General features: G+C 37.0%; 1 protein-coding gene across 1 annotated transcript in view; it reads left to right on the forward strand.

Moving 5' to 3' along the window:
- The window catches only part of cnn1b (calponin 1, basic, smooth muscle, b), a 30,718-nt gene that overhangs the window by 13,906 nt on the left and 1,664 nt on the right, over positions 1-15,148 (forward strand). The window contains exons 2-6 of the mRNA XM_088343826.1: positions 6,269-6,390; positions 7,691-7,757; positions 9,421-9,558; positions 12,263-12,379; positions 13,269-13,415. Of these exons, the coding sequence (XP_088199952.1) occupies positions 6,269-6,390; positions 7,691-7,757; positions 9,421-9,558; positions 12,263-12,379; positions 13,269-13,415 (591 nt within the window). The remainder of the gene's footprint in view (positions 1-6,268; positions 6,391-7,690; positions 7,758-9,420; positions 9,559-12,262; positions 12,380-13,268; positions 13,416-15,148) is intronic.

Below are 15,148 nucleotides of genomic sequence, written 5' to 3' on the forward strand. Positions count from 1 at the left end.
TGAGGAGGAAGTTGAACAACTGTTGAAGCTCATCTTTCAAAAGTAAGTTAAACTTAACTGCATTTATCTCTTTAAAGCATATAATTTTATTAAATGTTTATTTTTTAGTACAAAACAATACAGGTTACTTATACAAGCCTTAAACATACTCATATATACAAAATATAGCATTAAGGCAACTTACAAACAAATGCAACTTACGAACGATCGTCCAGAACCTCTCTTAAGTAAGGCAGCGTCTGTATGCCCGCTTAATATCCTTTCCCATGATTATTGTCCCAACTCATTTCTGACTAATGCTAGGTATTTATGGCATTTTCAGACCTCTGGACAGCTTTGTTATCAATCTGCTTTTTTGGGGGTTTTCAATATACTTATTTTTTTACCAACAGAAAGATTGGCGAATGATCACCTATGCCGTGAGGGTGTTGGGATTCGTGTAGGTCGTGTGGTCACTGCATTTGAGAGAGACTGTACATTGATTGCATCAATGTGAATTTCCCTGCGGGGATGAATAAAGTATAAATAAATAAATAAATTATCTGTCTATCTATCTAATACATTTTTATGTGGGTCTATAAAGTATGTGAAGCTTTCCTTTTAGCAGACGAATATTGAAATCCCCACATAAATGAAAAAAACTTTTGGGTGTTGTTTGCATACATATTATCAATATTCTAAAACAATTCATCATTAACTCCCGGTGCTATATAGACACATGATACAAGCATATTTTTTTCCATAATAATCTCAGTATTCAAAGTCAAACACATGATCTTTATCTTAGTCATTTCCCCTTACGTAAAGGGAAAGCTGACCACTTTTATGAAACTAAAACATTTTATATTTAATGATTTCAAAATTCAAACTTTTCAATCACTTAGCCAGGTCCCTGACAAAGTAATTCTATCGGATTTCATAGCCGACTTTTTTACATATTCTTCTTTTTTACTCATCGTTCAATTTTGGCATATAAACCTAAATGTATGATGGCTGTATCAGTTTTATCAAGCTTTTATATTTCCTCATAATAATATTCACAATTATTTCTTATGTTGTATGATACAATTTAAAAGAAAAAAAAAGGCCAGGATCTACATCATATAGCATATTCAAATGAATACGGTTGTCTGCATGTCACTTACATCCTCACTGTCTGGCGAGAACAGGTTATTCATGTTCAACTGAGAGCATCAAGTTTTAGAAAGCTTTCAATCAGGAGAACTTTTGCCTACTCAGGGGTTCCATTTAACTTGATGTACACTCTACAATTTCGATGTCAAAAAGCTTGGATCTCGTTTTGCTTGCGAAAAAAAAATCTATATATACACACACCAATATTTGGGGATTAGACGGAAATCGGTATCAACTTTTTTATTTCTTCAATCCGTCCATTAAATATATATAAAACTGCGTAAGAGGAGCAGAAGCGTACTTAGCTTTGAAGGCAGAGTTATTCTCTCTCTCTTGTTCCTCCTCGCCCATCTTCCTCTCTCCTGTCTTCTCTTCCTCCTTCCCCAACCGACTACTCCTGCACCCTTTCATTTAAGAAGGAACCAGTGGCAGAGCCACAAAAACAAAAGCTTTCCGTACGCCACACTAAGCAGACTGTAAGCCGTTGATAATAATGAGATTTTAAAAAGTCTATTTGCTTTGCTACAAAAGTGTGTTTGGGATTAAAAGATAGCGTAAAAAGTGTAGTTTAGGGAAACACGATCAGGTGGAGACTCGTATATTAACATTAACTGGTCAATGAACCTTGTGTATTTTTTGAGAGTGAGCATACAAAAGTATGCAAAAGTGGAAGCGATTAGCTGTTACCATAACATTAGTTGGTCAATCTAGCTCTAAAACATGAATGTCCACACTTTTCAATTGGCAGGTGTTGTTGAAATTGCCATGCACTTTTTGTTTTAAGTTTATTTAACACATGTTTGCTGTATTGACTTTCTTATTTATATATATATATTGTTAAAAAGATTTAGGTAGGTATTTAAATTTTCCTGTACCTCTGATACAACCTGCTGATTCAGCTTATTTTATTTCCTGCACTGTTTTTTGGTTGCAGTAGAAGATTAGTCATGTTAGTTGTGTTGAATTTCCAATTATTTTACTGTAAGTAGTTATTAAAGTTTTTTTTAATCTATAACAAATATTATTTTTCTTTTTCCGTTATTGAAAATGTCTTGCGCTAAATTTTCAGCTTTTACACTAAATGAATATCTCATCCAAATATCAGTTATAGGCCTCTTCTTGATACTAGTAATCTGTATCGGTAACAGTCAATCCCTACTAAATTATATATATATATATATATATATATATAATAACTTTTAACTTTTGTCCATCTTGGGTTTCTCCCAAATGTGGCCAAATATTTTCCCAATATGGCCTGCATAACCTTGGTGTATGAGGGGAGGTGTCATAACAATCTTACAATACAAATATGTCGGAGGTACTTGTGATGGGTGTTTTGCTCAACTCTACTTTATTTATTAAGCTCTTTAAAACAGCCACAACTGAAGACAGAGTGTTGTACACAAATAAAACTTAGTTAACAATAAAACCTGAAATAGACCCTAAAACACTTGAAGTATATAAAATAATAAAATCATAAAACGGGAACACATTTTCACGTTTGGTTAAAAAGCCAAGAAATGAAAATGGGTTTTAAGATTGATTTATAAAAATGTACAGAGAGGGAGCCTGTCTGATGTTGAGGGGCAAATTGTTTCAAGGTTTGGGACCAGCAACGGAACAGGCTCTATCCACCCTGAGCCTCCTCTTAGACGTCAGTACCTCTAGCAACAGCTGATCAGTTGACCTGAGGTACAGAGCAGGAGCATCGCAGTGAAGGAGTTCACTTCGGTGAGGAAGGAGCAAGGCCATCTAAAGCTTTAAAACAAATAAAGGCATCTTAAAATGAACCCTTAAATGCACGGACAGCCAGAAAAAGGTGTTGTGATCGCCTTCTTGCGAGTAACAGTTGATTTTTGGACCCGCTGTAAGCATGAGATGGACTACTGGCTGATTCCATAATACAATGCATTGCAGTACCCCAGTCGAGATGTGATGAAGGCATGAATCACAATCTTAGAATGCTCACCTGTGAGAAAAGGCTTCTCTTTTGCTAACTGTCCTAGATGGAAGAAGCTTGACTTCACTCCTGCACGTATTTGTTGATCTAGTTTAAAATCAGTGTCCAAATTAAAACCCGGGTTAAGAACCGTTGGCTTCAGCAATAGTCCTAGGGGCTCAAGTCAATAGGTAGGGGTACACTGGAGCCAATGGGACCAAAGTCAATCACCTCAGTTTTCCTGTCATTAAGTTAAGTTCAGCTGGGCTTTAATGTCATCAAGACAAGAAAGTAGGTGCTTAGTGGAAGGAGCATATTTCTTATTTAATGGCACATATATCCTTCTGTCATCAGCATAACACTGAAAATAAATACCATATTTTCTGAGAATGGAGCCCAGTGGGAGTAAATACAAAGACAATAACAAGTGCACCTCTGTGTTTTAAATGATAAATAAAACTTAGAATCATAAACTTCTCTAAACATTGTTCTCAAGGCAAAGTTATGAATTATAAAGAGTTTTGCCATAATCTGTGGTCTGTGCAGCCATTTGCGACTCATTGTGATTAAGGGCTGTACAAATAAGCATCACTTGACTATTGTGGCCAAAGAAAATGAGGGGAGCTTAATGTGGTGTTGGCCATAGCTTTGTGTGATACATTAAGTCTTTCGCCACTATTCTGAGCATCCATAGCTAATCACAAACCTTTTTAGGTTTAATTTTATGCTTTTAATGCTTTGATACCTTTGATTTCGGAGACGGTCTACAAAATTCAGTTCCGATTTTATTAGAGTGAGTCTATATGATTTCTTTTTTTGTTTGTTTTTAATTTCTCCCCAAATAAAATGTGAGCCATTTTCTTTAAAATGAATTTAGTGTTGATTGTGTAAGGCGGTTAAATAATACAACAAAAGCACCTTGGCTGGAAGCATCAGTTTTCTTTTTTTGGCCTGTCTTTATCAGGCCAAATGCCATTCACTGTAAAAGGAAATACTTTTGAAAGCCAGACTGAGAGAGAGAGAGAGGGAGTGAGAAATATGAGCTTGGCCGTCCGGCGAGAGAGAGTAGGTTATTCAGAGGGAGGAGGGAGGCTGTTGGAGTGTCTGGGAAAACTGTTTCTCCCAAGTTTGGTGTGATCTAGTGGAAGCTACGTGATGACCATCCCTCCAGCTTGGAAATGTTGCTTGTGTTGGCTACTGATCTCAGGCTGTCAAGATTTATCTGACACAGTCAGGAAATGGGGACAAAAGTAGAAAAGGGTACATAGAATCATCCCCTTCTTATGGTCATCATATTTTAAAACGGTGTGTTTATAACATGCTGTATTTGCGGTACAGACCGTGCCCTACTTACGAAAGTGATTCCGGACGATCGTTCATAAGTTGAATTTGTTAGTAAGTTGATTCAGTGCTATATTTTGTATGTTTAAGGCTTGTATAAGTAACCTGTATGGTTTTGTTCTAGAAAATAAACATTTCATAAAATAATATGCTCTATGAAGATAAATAAAGGTAAGTTCAACTTACTTTTGGAAGATAAGTTTGTTAGGCGACTTCCTCCTCTGTGGTAAAAAGTGGCTAAAAAAAGCGATACAACCATTCCCTCAGCATCAAGCTTCCATATTCCACTTTCATTTCAAATGAAACCGCTCGCCTTTTCTTTACACTTTACACCAACCATATTGAATGGGTGAACGAGATATAAAACAATAAAAATGTCAGTGTTCTTAGTGCACTCGAGATACATTATAGAATGTTTTCACACGAACTAGGAAGAGGAAGCGCATTTCTTTTTCGGGGTGGATTTTGGATGACCTGTCACAGCGCCACACGCCGTTAGCGGCGGAAAGAAGCACTACAGTTGTGTCCTGTACTCGGAAAAAGGTGCACACAATACAAAATCTAACTTACAGCAATGTCAGGATATTTTTCGATATCCCGAAAAAATGTGTCTACCATTTTCAGTAAATTGAATGGTCGTAACTAGGAGAGCGTGTGTCTTTCAAAAGAAAAATCACTCACAAAAAGGCTTTTATTCATCTCGACACTCGCGTCTCAGATCCATGGGGAGCAGAGCTTTCGGCCTCTCTGCCTCCAAGCCCTGGAACTCACCGCCTGACCTCCGTAATTCCGCCACCCTGTCCACCTTTAAATCCGGACTTGAAACCCACCTCTTTAGACTTGCCTTTTCCTGATCATCTGCCTTACATATCGCTCCCTTTTTAACTATACTTTGTTTTTATTTGCTATTATTACTTACTTGTTTTATCTTGTTTTTATTGTTGCTTGGTATTGTGCATACAGTGACCTTGGATGTCTTTAAAGGCACTTTGAAGTAGAGTGCATTCCTATTATTATGATTGTTACATCTTTCAGCCTCATGTAATGTTGTGAAAAGTAGAAAAAGTCAAATTTTATCTTTCTAGGTACATCATTATTGTCCTATTTGCAAACGGTTGTTCATTATTCATTTTTCTCATTTTGTTAATTTTTTTTCTTTATTTTCCTTTTTTTAATTTACTTTTTCTTACTCAATACTTACTGCTCAATTAAAGATACTAAAATTTGTTAAATAGAAAGACAGAAATACGGGGAGAACATTTTTAGCTTACCTTAGCATTTATTTTTTTGTTATCGCTTTAAAGGTTGGGTGCATTGCTTGAGGTGTCCTAAAAAGGTGAAAGAAGAATATTTTCTCAATTTGAGTGTGTTAATGCCCAACAACCCTTATAAAGAAATCTACCGTGCCTATCAGCTTTTATCTTACTAACATTTTGCAAGGCTATTAAGAGTGCAAACCACATTAGGTAGAGGTGTTGGAGTGTAACTCCATGCCTATCAGTTTTTTGTTAGAAGTATGAAAATTGTGGAGGAAAGAGAATGCCTGTGTCAAGTCCATTCCAAACCCAAAGCGCGTCTAAGAAATGCACACATCGCAAAAGGAGCTTGAAAGGCGCTGCAATGACGACACAAGCCAGAAGTCCCAAATTTTGTACAGCAACTTTAATGATAGCCAAGCTTCAGCCTTTTATTTTCATAACAAGGACCAAAGCATCCACTGGAAAATTGTTCAATATACAGCAACGACCAATTAAACCTCCAAATATAACTAATGGCATTTATTGCATGTTTTTTACCATTGAGAGTTTGGTTTGTCCTAGTCACAACATTTGATGTCTGCCTTGTCCTCAGCTGGCAGGAAAGTACGACCCTCATATTGAAGAGGCGCTGAGGCTATGGATTCAGGATGTGACCAGCAAGAAGATTGGAGAAAACTTCATGGAGAGTCTGAAAGATGGAGTTGTGCTCTGCGAGTGAGTGAGCGTTGTAGTTTGATAATTAGATCCTGAACCACAGCAGTAAGCACATCACTAAACACTAAAAAAGTTCAAGATAAGGACTATCCTGAAAGCCTTGACTTCACAACGGTGTGTCAGCGTTACAATTTTTTTTAAAAACATCTTTGAATCTTTGATGCCTTTGCTCCCAGTGTGTAACTATTCATAGGGAAATCTATTTGTAATTTGGGTCATGGGTCTCAGACTCAATTATTGAGGGCCGCCAGAGCTAGGGTCTGGGTGGGGTTGGCCGAATCGGGTTTTCCACAACAATAAAATAGTTCACATTGAAACATTCCACTGTTATTAATGTTAAAAATATATATTTTTAAATTCCCTACACACAAAAAAGCTCTAAATGTAAAAAATTAAGAATCATCATGAAAGAAAATCAGCCAGTTAGTGTTAAATGTATCCATAACCCATTAGGACTGCACTAAAGGGGACATTGTGTATCATACAGTGCTTCTCAGTGGTAAAAATGTCGTTCATTAAAAAAATTGGTTTATTTAAATGGTAAGTAAAAATGCATAAACTATCCTATAAATGTGCATTTTATAAAAATTATCATAGGTCTGGAACTTTAAATCCATTTTACATTACATGAGCCTCATCTCACTCACAGGGAGATGACATAATTGTAAGCCATCCTGCTGCTACAGGTACCTGAAACGCCAATAACCGATGAAAGGATGGGGGTGAAAATCATGCTTTATGGTCTAAGTCTCTGTAATTTTTAATTTACACAGCAACATCAATGGTCAAATAATAAAGACTGTCGCTTTAGCTTTCATATAAGGCAGGGGCCTCGATCTTTCATCTTGAGAGCCTCAATTGGCCCCGGGGTTACGAGTTTGATATCTCTGATTTACCGCTTTTTGTGTGGTTAAGTAATTACATCTTTACCTTGAGGAAAAACATGTTTGGCAAAGAATACATGTGTTTCATACTTAACAAAACATGATAAAATACTACAACTCTAGTGAAAATACAATCCTAAACATCATAAAACTGTTTAAAAGGGCATCACAATGAGCCCGTACATTTATCTATCCTTTTATAATCCAAAAGCCCAATGAAAATGCAATCTATGAAAGACTAAGAGCAATAAAAGTTTAAAGCAATAGACTCCTTGTACATCAATGCCACATTTCTAATCATTGTAAAAGTGCAAAGTTTCAAAAAGTGTTTGATCCTCCTCTCATATACACACTTTTGTGTCTGTGATTCCAGTGCAGATTTTTGTAGATCTTTTTCCCTGTCTGTTTCTTTGTAGACTCATCAATGTTCTCCAGCCAGGATCTGTGAAAAAGATCAACCACTCCAGTCAAAACTGGCACCAGGTAATGTCAAACTGAGCTGTCGTGGGCTCTCTTTTGTTGCATGGGACGAAATCCAGCCTGTTTCTTATTAGGTTGGCTTCTTTGGAGCAATCCTTATACTGAAGTTCAAAACACAAAAGGTTTTCCTTAAATGGTTGAAAACCATAAACGGTCACTTCAAATTCTTTTTGTATTCATCTATTTTCATTAAAATGATTTTGATAATAATCATTGTTAGGAATAACGCCGTTATAGATAACCCGGTTATGTAATTTTTTTTTTCAGTAACCCGTTAGGGTAACTATTTTATTTTGTTACATTTGTTTTTGTGCGTGTGTTACGTACATGCTGATTGTTACTTAATTGTGTTGTTCACCATTTATTGCTTGGGGCACTTCATTGGAAGTTAAATTTGTTGCTGGTGAGGTCCAATTAATATTACACAGTTCTATAACTTAACTACCTGTCTGTTCTTCTCTATTCAACTGACTCAAATACTGCTCGGAAAAATCTTTGACATACAACAACCTTTTTTTTTTTAAAGGAACAGAATACTTACTTTCCTTGTTAACCAGTTACTTTTACTGTAAAGTAATTGAGTAAAAAAGTCAGTTACTTTTTGGAAGAAGTAATTAGTAACTATAACTAATTACTTTTTTTAAATAACGTGCCCAACACGGCTAATAGCATGTTTGTTCCACACATCTCCATTTGGTGGGAACGATCCAGACGTAAGATCTAGAGCCGGCGTTCGAACTGAATTTCAACCCGTGTCGGGTCTAAAATGTCAATCATGACATTTGGGTTGGGTTTGGCTTCACGCTCGCTGATGCTCAGGTGTTTCAAGGCCGTGAGTAGTTTTTACCTCAAGATACAGAGGTTCGCAAAAAAAAAAACATAAGTCGTCTCATCCCAACACTTGCGATGTGAATTTAAATAACTGTCTCTGTCTATTATCCCTCTGCCTCACTCTCTCTCTTGAAGTGCTGCGCTAGATTATCAAGGAAGTACTGCTACTGTGGTTTATTTTCAACCTGTCAAAATAACAGACGGTCGTAAAATTGTACAGTCAACTCTTTAAAAAATCGCCAATGACAAAAAAGAGTCGGTTAATGTAACCTCTGCAGACACTGAAAATTAAAAGTTGTAAATGTTTATATAGTCTTCTTTAACTTTGATTTTGTTGAAAAGGGCAGGCTTAAAGTGTTTATCAGAAAAATCCGAGGCCTCACAAATGAAATTTAACATTTTGGTTTTACTTGAGCTCGGTCCTGCAAGTTAATTGGTCGGGTTCGGGCTGAGTCGGGCTTTAATGCCCACAGGTTTGGGTTGGGGCAAGCTGAATTTTTTTAGGCCCAATTTCCCTCTAGAGCTAGGGTCTCCAAACTTTTTCAAGCTACTTTTTGTTGGTAATTAGTGTAAAGTGTAAAGTTTTTACCTGGTTAATAATGAAATTAGGGTTAAATAAAATAGGTCAACCACTAAAAAAAATATTCTTTCTAGAAAATCACAATGACCCAGCAATGGTCAGCTGTCTTCAGAACAGGTCTGCACCCTGGTTGGAGACTTCTGCTCTAGTTCACTCTCACTTAACTTAACTAATTATGTTCTTTTCAATGACTCGTCAGTATTTATTGGGCCAAATTGTTTGTCTACCAATTGTTTTCTTGTCTGTCTTCCTCAGTTGGAAAACATCGGAAATTTTGTCCGTGCAATCACGGAGTATGGCCTGAAACCGCACGACATCTTTGAGGCCAATGATTTGTTTGAAAATGTCAACCACACTCAGGTCCAGTCCACCCTCATCGCTCTGGCAGGAATGGTAGGTACCAGATATTGCAAAGCTGTATTATTTCCATTTTAATGCTGCACTATTCTTCCTAAAATAAGAACAAACTCTTTAGATTGTGTTGCTTTGTAGTTTTTCTTTTCCTAAAATATATTTTATGCTAGGGTGTCAAACTCATTTTAGTTCAAGGGCCGCATGGTAGAAAACACACTTATAAATGAATGGCATAAAAAGTGTGCCTTAGTTTCAGGGCTGGGGATGTTTTGGAAGCTCACAATTAAATCATGATTATAAATAAATAAATTAAACTTTATTTTGAACATGAGAAAAAAAAAAACAACCAAGTCAAAAAACAAAAAAAATGTTAACGTAACCTGCCCAAATAGGAATAGAAAGAAGCATACGCTTATTTAATCCTACCCCGTCGACTTCCATAATCATTGTCTCACAGCTAGATCTGTGTTTTTACATATAACACGCACCTCACAAGTATACATATTTGCATACCGGTAGGTTTATATTTCACAACATTGTGATTCAGGGGTATAAAATTCAAGTATAAAACAGTTATTGAGATTTTCCTTCTTAATATTTATTTTCTTCACCAAGATTTAGTTTCTTGTAGTGTTTATTAACTAACCATTTGTAATTCAATTCATTTTGACAAGTTTATGTAATTCAGGGGAAATTCCTGCAAACTGGAGTCACAAAAGTAGCACACCAACACTAAATTAAGTGTAAATCATTCTAAGGGTCATTGTTTAAGTCTTTCTCCTTTTAAATATTTTTTTAATTAAAACTTTTTGACTTGAATTAAGGACTTTGCTGTTGTTTTTTGTATCTATAATAGAAAAGAACTAAAGCTCCTTTAACTTCTGCAAATATGTGCTATTTTTTTATTATAGTATTTTTTGTTATCCATGTGCCTAACCGATAATTTCCAATCACTGGGAATAAAACGTGTAGTTTTGTAGCAATTGTTACTCACACCTCACATGCGAGTGCAATCATAAACATTGCCTCTTTGACTTCTATTTTAAGTAAATACAAATACGAATGGGCATTTTATCGAATGCCCTCTGATTGATAAATGGTAGTCAGCAATACAGGTTTAGTGTGTGGTTTGATTTAGGAGCGGCAGCTGGCTTTGGCGACATCCAGTGGACATATTTAAAACTGCATGTCATTGTTAGACACAGTGTGGCTCATTTTTCTCTCGAGCTTCTCAGCATCGTCTCTGGGACGGATTACATCTTCTGATGGGCCTAACCCTCTGTGGGCCGAATGTTTGACAACCTGATTTAATGGGTCTTTTTTATAAAGGGTTAATCACAATAGAGTAGTGTTGTTGTTGTGTGAGTGGTAGGTGAATGACTACCCTTCATACAAACCGGTAGTTCACTCGCCCGGTGGCAAAACAACTCATTAGGACCATTCTTCTTGTGGCATGAAACAATATTTGGGGGAGGGGTATCAGTACATTGATTCATTCATGTATTTATTCATTTCAGGCAGTTACTGTATTTGTCTTCACATGTAAATATAACTTCAATGCCTAACAGAATGACAAAAAGGGAGTGGGACGGAGAAGACGTTATAAATCCAACCCTTTATATCTTACATACAAAACCCAATGCAAAATCCCTGTAACCCTCGTTGGAATGACATTCACAGCAGTTGTGAGATGAGCTGTACAGTTCAAAAGCAACTCATAAAAAAAAAAAATTACAGTTTTGTAATCAGGGTCAGGGTGACAGAACACACTCTTCTGTTCAACAGCAGGGCCCGACAGCTTTCACTGGTTTACCCCTGCCACATCATACAGGTGCCCTGCCCATCCCTTAGAACGCGTCCAAACATCCCACTAGCCTTTCACAACACCTCTCCACTCATTCCTATCACCAACAAGAGCTCTAGCTTATATTATTATATTTAGACCTCTTCCCTGCAGAGCACTCGTAACACCATCCATCCACATCAATCGCGGCCTTCCTCTTTGTCTCCTTCCATTTAATTATGCTCTGTAGATCCTCTTCAACATTCACTCTTCATCTATCCTCTCCATGTGTCCAAACCAACCAAGTACTCTCTTATCCACACGCTTGCTCAGTTCCATTACTACGCCAAAATGAAGGTTGATGTGTTAGCTTTGAGTGAATATTACATAGTAACTATATTATATTTATATATCTAGTTATATATATGGTACTATAATCCCGAGTTGCAGGTTGTAGTGTTGAGCGCGTCCTCCAGTGGACAAAATTTGAAACAATTTATTTTACTTGGAAAACCATAGATTGTGTTTTTAGATTGTTACCACAAATGACCCAGTTTGCCATGTAAGCCTTATGTTTGGGAACATTTCTTTAAACTGTTTTGAAACTAGCAGTTCTCCTTTTTTAGATTCCACTATTCTGGAAGGATTCCATTTTATTTTGTTGCAAATAAACAAGCGACTATGGACCCAATGATGAATGTTGCGCCATGAGTTTGTGCAAAGATGACCTCTTCAGGAAAGAGTTCATTGCACTCTGCACTACCCTACAACGTTTAAAGACCATCACCTAAATGTTGTTCTAGATTTTGTGTTAAAGCCGTTTTTGTGGGAGGGCTGTTATGTTTTTGAAGTTTATTATGAGGTGTTAAGGGAAAAGGACTAAACAATAAACGGTGACTTCATTTTTAAAAGTGAAAAACTATAAAAAATGTTGGCATACATTCTGTATTTTCCCCCCAGGCCAAGTCGAAGGGATTCCACTCCAAATATGACATCGGAGTCAAGTATGCTGAAAAGCAGCAGCGTCGCTTTGCTCCAGAGAAGCTTCGGGAGGGACGCAATATCATCGGTTTGCAGGTCAGCGGCTCCAGAAGCCTCCCTTCTCCCACAAATAAAAGTTTTCTTCTTATCACTACATGGGAGTCACACTTATCATTTCGGGCAGTCGTGTTTAGTCTATCTCGTGCCATGTCAAGGTATCTGGATGTAGTAACCTGTACACTAGTACATTTTTGTTTTCTAATCCATTGTTATTTTCAACGCATTCTTTTGATTGGTTTCTCTAGTACTGTTCTCAGAATTCCCTCAGTTATCGCGGTTAATGGGGACCAGAACTACCTGCAAAAAGAGAAAATCCGCAAAGTAGCGTCACACCTTCATAAAAGCCCCAGGGGTCTAACTTGCCAGGAGATGATATCATTACCAACTGAGGGTATACAACTGTAGCAAAACACAACTATTGCGCGACAAATAAGAACATCGAATTGCAATTGAATGTAAGGTCTTTATTGTCACTATACGAAAGTCAAATGAAATTGGAATACTTTGAGTATAAGAAAGAAATTAAGAGAGCAGCCAACTAGCTACGCGCTAGCATCAAGTATCTAGTTGAGCCATGTCTCCTGGATGAATAATATAACAAATGTAGCGATTTGTAGGTCCAGGTTATCTGTTTTATGGGTAAGTGATCTGGCGTAGGTGATGCAGGAGTGGCCTTGTCGCAGCAGTAGGCTGGACCTGCAGCTTCAGTCGTTTCTTGAACCCGATAACAATCCTCAGAACACCCACTATTGGTTACCATTTCTTTGCCAGCGATAACAGAAACGAGAGGTAGTCTTTGTTTGAACTGCCAAGAAATATAATAAACATAGTTATCGTTAAAAATGTAAGAGTTGCTGTTCAGAGATTTATATTCAAGTAATTTTAAAGCCATTGGTCCCACCAACATGTGTTGCTTCATTCCTAGATGGGTACGAATAAACTCGCCAGTCAAAAAGGAATGACTTCTTACGGGACGAGACGCCATCTCTACGATTCGAGGATAGGCATGGACAACCCAATGGACCAGTCGACCATCAGTCTACAGATGGGTACAAACAAAGGGGCAAACCAGGTAAGGAGTAACAATGTTTAGTCACATTAGTACAAACCTTAACCCAGGATGAAACGATGGAAACTAACATGTATGTAAAATAAATCATCGTTCGCCCAATAAATTACAATTGTGTAATAGATTAGTAATATATTAGGTTTGTAGTTTAGTAGACACTCGATATAAGAAGAGAAGACGTCGATGAATTTTGAACTTATGAGAAGAATAGGAAAGGACTGTACCAACAACCCTTGGATAAAGAAAATCCAATCCATTTTAAAGGTCCTCTCCCTGATCCCTTTTTTTTCAAATAGATGTCCTAGTTACAGACAGCAGATACACCCCAAAAGGTGTGAAAATCAAAGCACTGCGACATGATTGTCCAAAAGTGACGATAATGCAAATTGTGTATAATAGTCAAAATAACAAACAACCCTGGCCATCCTATGCAATTCTCTTTGCAGGTGTCCAATAACAAAGCAGAATCACGCAAAATAAACTTGTTTATCTCCTACATTGACTTTTATTTTTTTTAAACCAAATTAACTTCAAAAAGTGTTTCTCAATTATTTTCTGTCATCTCTTTTTTTTAAGTGATCACATAAAATTTGTGTTCACAAACCATGGATTGCTCTATTTTCCTATGCACTTTTTTGGCTGGCACCTTTTCGCTGAAAAGTCATTAAGGCTGATTGCTATTTATAGTACTGCATTTTCCGGACTATAAGTCGCAGTTTTTTTCATAGATTGGACGGGCGTGCGTCTTATACCCCAGTGAGACTTACCTGTGAAATTATTAACCCCTTACTATATCATTGTTTTACATTTTATTACCTGTACTGCATACCACTTCTCATGTTATTTTCAAACTAACCTGCAAGAGGGCGTTCTAGGCCTGTGTTGATAATTTCAAGTTTGACCCGATGTAGAAGCAAAAGAAGAAAGCTTTCGTCCACCTCCAGAGTGGGGGGAGTTTTTTTACCCATAGAAGTAACACCGAGGATGAATATATCATTGGATTTAGTAATGTGGAGTGAAGCTGATAATATGGTTTGCGTGTTCTTTATGCTAGTTATCTGAATAACTCTTAATATGTTATATCGTTACTGACGTATATGAGCGTGTCCAAGGTATGCACATACGGGTAACGTTAGTACCGCTTGTTCTCTATTTTGTTTTCAACTGGTGTTTAAGATGGCATGTATGTTTTTGGTGTTATATTTTGTCAAACTTCCTCTAAAAATGCCACTTATACTCTGAGTGCAACTTGGACATGTTTTTTCCTTCTTTTTGTCCGGTGCGACTTACACTCTAAGAAGACCTTTCATTTACAAAATACGGTCCTCCTTGTCAAACTTCGTCTTCGTTTTTGTGATATTTTTATTCTCCTCTTTATTCCTGTCTCCTCATCAATGTTCCCTCTAATTGTCCACGCGTCTAAGCGTTCACACAAAGTCTGTGAGCAATGCTTGAAACAACAGTGAGCGACAGCAACCCCAAGTGTTGCAACTAAATCATTATCAAACGTGTCCAAAACTTGACATCACGTTACATTTTGCAGAGTTTCCGGCAATGCAAAATTATTTTTCACTTTTGAAGGAATTGACTAATGTACGATTGCAAAGGTTGCAGGGCCTACAAACGTCATTTGTTTTCACAATTCTTTCACAAAATTTCCATTTCGTTTATTCCTGGTATCTTTTATCGCATAATACTAAAATTTTGGGGGGCTTATTTAGTCTGTTGCACGATAC

This window comes from Urocampus carinirostris, chromosome 1 (assembly GCF_059441175.1).
Source record: "Urocampus carinirostris isolate Australia breed hairy pipefish chromosome 1, RoL_Ucar_1.0, whole genome shotgun sequence".
Lineage (NCBI taxonomy): Eukaryota > Metazoa > Chordata > Actinopteri > Syngnathiformes > Syngnathidae > Urocampus > Urocampus carinirostris.